The 5835-nt window shown below is 37.7% G+C and overlaps 1 protein-coding gene across 4 annotated transcripts in view; it reads right to left on the bottom strand.

Annotated features, from left to right (window-relative positions):
* Positions 1–4349, bottom strand: part of LOC100162444 (eukaryotic translation initiation factor 4 gamma 2) — an 8659-nt gene extending 4310 nt beyond the window's left edge. The window contains exons 1-3 of one of the 4 annotated variants that reach the window (XM_008187508.3): positions 4127–4349; positions 1506–2192; positions 913–1278 (exon numbers count right to left, since the gene is read on the bottom strand). In XM_008187508.3, the coding sequence (XP_008185730.1) occupies positions 913–1278; positions 1506–1697 (558 nt within the window). In that variant the 5' untranslated portion in view covers positions 1698–2192; positions 4127–4349. Of the gene's footprint in view, positions 1–912; positions 1279–1505; positions 2193–3251; positions 3791–3868 lie in introns of those variants that run through there. The other 3 variants (XM_008187507.3, XM_008187509.3, XM_008187510.3) reach the window with 3 other exon arrangements.
* Positions 4350–5835: the final 1486 nt, after the last annotated feature.

Genomic DNA, 5835 nt, shown 5'->3' with positions numbered 1-5835 from the left:
AGACCCAGATAATGTTCTTACCTAAAAGTTTGATAGTAGGTCATTTCACTCTAGTATCAAAACCAACAGCACACTATTAAGAATAGTGAACGACAATTTGGTATGTCGGGCTAGTGTAAGACGGAGACAACACATACGGGTGTAGCGTTCTCATATAAGGAAGAAAGGTTATGGTGGGAAACTCGATTACGGTGAAGAGAGAACTGTCCAAAATAAACAACCTTCAGGTTAGATATGGCAACAGATAGGGATCAGTGGAGAAGGATTATGGAAGTGGCAAGGGACCTTAATGGTCAGTATTAATATGCCAGAAGAATAAGAACAACAACAAAACTGTGTATCCCAAGATAAGATAGAATTATTTCTTTTGATGTCTGTAAATATGATATTTTAAATTAACAAAACTTATTGATTCAATAAGTAACAAAAGCGCATGTCATGAAAGAAAAGTATGATTGTTTGAACTCTTTAATGATCAAAAGATTTTAAATTCATATCTTAAGTCATATAAATAATATAAAATAATGTTATTATAATATGCAACAGTGATAATAAATTTTAAATACCTACATGAAATAAATTAAGTAAATAATTAATTTATTACTATAAATAAACATATACTGTTTGTTATTGTAATAATTGAAACTATCTAGAAATTTGTTAATTTAGCTGTGAAGTTTTTACGATTTTGGAAACCATACAGAAAATTTGTCAAACAAATGTTTAAGGGAAAAATATACTCAACTGGGTGTTGGACATTAGGGGTTTCAAATTATAACTCCGGTCGGTTTTACCTCTCAATCTGGCATTATTGTTAAGAGTTTAACAAACATAAATAATAGCTAATAATATTATTATCGACAGATATTGGGAACCTATTTAAGAAAAAACTATTACAACATTGAAACTAACCTGATCCATGAGCATTGGACCTTCTGTGGTAGTAGCTTTTCGTGGTACCCAGTTGTCCTTTCTCAATTGCATGGTGTCTAACAACATAAATTTGATTCTCAATGGCAGTTCAGGATATTCAGCATACTGAGCAATTCTATCAAAATACTGATTCATCAGTGGTTTTGCTTTTTCCGTGTCCAATATGCGACCACATGTTTTCATTATCTGACACAAGCATTCGAGGTCCTCCGCCGCGTCCTTGACATTGGACTTCCTCGGGAATAACTGTTGAATGCACAAGTGCAATATTTGTTCCGCCACGATCTCCAACTTGCCAAGTTCGCCGATGAAGCGTATGTTGCCCAACATCTTGCGCTTAGCCACCTATGAATCAATTCATATATATAATAAGTAATTTTTATCTTGTAAAATATATGCTGCATGGATTATAACATTTGAAAATATAAAAAGCAGCAGTCTTTTTAAAAAAATAATAAATGAAGGTAATATTATATACTAAGTATATATTGTAAGGGAGTTAAATAAGATATGTTTTCGTACAAGAATTACATTAAGTACTATACAAATTAAATACTATTAATTTATCTCACCTGTCGTCGTTCTTCGTCTTCTGGAGATAATGGTGTTCCATTGTCATTGTCAAACTCAGCTGTTGCTTTAGAACGGTTATCAAACTCGACCTTACACCTTTTTAGTAATAATTCGCGAAAAGTGTTTGGATCTTGGTCAATTAAGAAGTTTGATGCCTCGTCGCTGAGCCTTTTGCACAGCTGTGCGTACATAGAACTATACTTAGGTTCATCGAGAGCTTTTTCAAAAATCAAAAATATGACACCCTTCAGTACAACACTGGTGTTTAAGCCAATTTGCAAAATATCATCACTCAGTTTTTGGAATTTATCAGGCGTAAGCTTATTAAGAATGCCGCGCACCTTGCGAAACACGGCATCATTAGCGTCCTCTTGGGCGAGTGCATCGCGTCTGATTATCGAGGGAGGTATCCAACGCGGTTGCTGATTGGATTCGGAACGGGCGTCGTCCCTTCCTCCGAAGACACGAGAAGCACCCCCGCGTTCTGCGTAGACGTCCGTCGTGTCTTTACGTGTCACCTGCGGGGACGAATATGTCTCTTCCTCCCTAGAATCCAACGGCAAACTGGATATTTTAATATGAGACACCACTGTAGGTGTATTATGGTAAACTTTTGCAGGTAAATCTGAACTATACAATATCTTGATTATTGGTTGGGTATCACAGCTATAATTCCATGCAAATTTCTAAAAATATAAAAATATACACATAAATATTATATTAATCTAACAAATATACAAGGATGTATGAGGAATCATAAAATTGTAATTTAATAGTTTGAAATAAAAAGCCAAAGGGTAGGTATATGAATTACAACTAATCAACTTGATTGAAAATCAGTACATGCCTATTTTTAATTTTTATTATTTCTGTTATTCAAAGTAAATAGTAGGCAGTAGGTACTAGGTAGTATCTATATATTTTAAATGATTTTCAAAACTATTAAATTCAATTAAATAATAATACCTACATTAAAATGTTAGGTACTTGATAAATTATAAAAATAATTATTAAAAAAATGTACCCACATATTAGTTAATATTATTTAGTTTTCAGAGATTCCTCGCTAAATTTTTAATTAGCATTTATGTAATTGCTCGTAGATAAGAGAAAAATTCCCTTGATAATTTTTTAGAGATTTAATGTTATACCTAAAATATCCTGGTGAAGTATCTGTAGTCTCAAATAATACACCTAACCTTAGTAAATCAAATATGATATACCTAGATATTATAATTAATTAGAGATTATAATGTGTTATTTATTCAATGATTAATAATGTCAATAGTGGTTTTAACCTACATTTTAAAATGTTGGAATTAACAAAATTGATTAACTTATCCTTCTTGCAATAAGTTAGTTAAATCTAATAATACTCTATAGAACGGAAGTAAAATAAGATTGAGCATTTCAGAACCTACATTTTACTACCTAGATCTCATAAGAATACCCAAACCGAAAATTAAATTTCAACAAAGATTTGAACACACGAATGTATTGCATATTAAAATATTACATTTAATAACCTAGAAGACCTATAGGTGAAAATGAAGTTTCTGGCAGATAAGCAAAAAATATAAATATAATCCGACGTTTACACTACACTAACACAAAATAGAATCATAACGTGGGATAAGCGGAAGAGGTTGATCTACGCTGGACGGCGGAAAAACCCAAAAATAATAAATAATACGACGGCTGGATGTCCGTGAGTAAGATTCGCGGAGAGAGGTAAGGTGTTTTACCTGCGGCGGCGACGTACAAAATTGTCGGAACGCGAGCGGGTAATCCCCGAAGAATCGCCGACAGAGTGACGGACCACTGCGAATATTCTAGGTTAAGATCGAGCTGCGGACACAATGGTGAATGGATCGCGCGCGTTGAACGTCATCGAGATTATTCGTCCCGCACGTTCTGGATCACCGGACGGAAGGCGCGCGCCGAGGACGAGGACAAGGACGGATTCGACGACGGCGAAAAAACCAGTGTTCACGCCACGGGCGGGACGGGTGGTGAGTGGCGGTGATGACGATCGTCGCCCCCTCAAACGGCACACCACCGCCACCACCACCGGAAAAAGGATATTTTTCGAACCTCGATGACGGTATTCTGTGTAGGTGTTCGATTGTACAGTACAATACGTACGAAGACGCTCAATCGTCGAAAATTTAAACACCGTCGATCAACAGGTACAAGGAAAATCATGAAATTACAACGCCTTGGGTTGAATTTACGCTTCCTGTACTCGAGACAACGACAACGACGGCTGCACACACACAGACACGAGCGCGCGATAGCGTAAACACATACAACGGACGTGTACACACACACATACGCGCGCACGCACACGATATCTCGTTACCTTTGTTTAGAAGAAATCCATCGCGGTAAGGAGAACGCTAGCTGCAAGGTTAGGCGTGCTGGTAGAACGAAGATCAAAAAAACGAAAAACACTTAAACGAAATGTACAACGAACGTCTACGTTCGATCGCGAATACAGAGGATCAAACGGCGACGGGCAGTATAAAAAAATCAAAAATAGGAAGTATAAATAAAATATAAAAACAGTCTAGAATGTAACGTTTGTTAGTGCGTACTGTGTAACAGAAAATCGACTTACGTACTCGGCTGCAGCTGCGGTCGGTCTTTGTCGGGCAATCGTGATTCGTGACGGGAATTGATTGCGGGCCGTCGTCGTCGGTGGGGGGCGGCGGCGGCGGCGTTGATGCCTCGACGGTGAGCTCGGACGACACGGGCGCACGGGACGACAACACTATCGACAATATGCGGAATTACAATTCATGAGTAATTACGGACCCGACATCGGTATTTGCGCGTGTGTGTCGCATTCTCGCTGACTATAATATTCACCAAGCAATAAGGACCACGACAACGGTGTCGGCAACCGCGTGCGATTGGCGTGACCAACGTAAACACTACACAGCCCGCCGGCGCGATTTTCGATCATGGGGCACCATAGAACGGATACTTCCATGGGTTCGACAAACGCAGTGGTGTCTAAGACAAGTGTCGGAAAAGTGTCTACGGAAAGTATGTTGTCGTGACTACTGTGAATTGTAGTAGTAAGTTTTCGTTGTCTCGCCCAAGTAAGAAGTAAGTTGTATGCACTGTGGTCGGCGGGCGTCCTTGTTTGATTGCAGTGTCCCTCCTCCCCAATATAACCTACAGCTACTAACGTCTACTGCTACAAATAGTAGTACAAGACGTGTGGTACAAATCTACAACTCCCCGAGTCCGAGTGCACGAGTCGATCGCGTAGACGCGTAGTGTGTAGAGGTAGACGGTCATCCGCGCGTCACAAATCACAATGCGAGTATGCGACATTGGCCGTTGACCTATGGTTGCGATACACGCACTGGACGGCCATTGGGCCATTGACATTTTACACGGCCGACTACAATAAAAATACTATTACTATATTATTATTATTATTATTATTACTATTACTATTTTTATATTGTACCACTACCACTACAATGACGTTTTTAATATTTAATTATTTTTATTGATGCAGTACAATTATTCTACGTGTTTTATAGGTATTCTCCAACAGGGGGACAACTGGACAAGGGTTGATGTTATGTATTGCACTGGGTAGGCTGGCTGATTCCAAAATAAAGAACATTTTATTTTTTATTTTATCAATTACGATGAAATAAGTAAGTATCTATAGACTATATAGGTACATAAATATCATAGATAAATCATAAATTATTATAATGATACCTAATACATAATAAACACGATTAACTTCTAATATATACAAATCTCGTGTCACTGTGTTAGTGTACGAACTCCTCCGTACGGCTCGGCCGATTTAATGATTTTTTTTATTTATATTTGGTAGGTACCTATGAGAATAGGTCGTAAAGTACCTATTTATCGCCACCAGGGGAAATGCTCATACTAGGATTTTGAGATTTACGGTAGAAATTTTTGTTTATAAATGGTTGCTATTGGACATTGGTTATATAGGAGAAATAAATAAATATTAATAAATTAGTATTTATTATTTGGTTGTCATTGATTAATCGGGGTGATTAGGTGCAAGCATGAAATCAAATTTTCACACATTGTCTAGTTGATATACTGTCGCACATTGTCCCCGATCCGACTACGTATATAGGAAAACTGCGAGTTGCACCCAAAACTGAAAAGGAGTTGAACAATCACAATTTTTTTTACGGGCAACGAAGTGATACGGGATCAACTAGTATTCTATAATGCAGGGATGAGCAACTCAAAGTAACTAGCGGGCCACTTTTAGCACTTTAAGTACTTTAAAATCTAGCGGGCCGCAGTGCATAG

The sequence above is a fragment of the Acyrthosiphon pisum genome, chromosome A2, assembly GCF_005508785.2.
Source record: "Acyrthosiphon pisum isolate AL4f chromosome A2, pea_aphid_22Mar2018_4r6ur, whole genome shotgun sequence".
Lineage (NCBI taxonomy): Eukaryota > Metazoa > Arthropoda > Insecta > Hemiptera > Aphididae > Acyrthosiphon > Acyrthosiphon pisum.
This window is presented reverse-complemented; position numbering and strand designations above follow the sequence as displayed.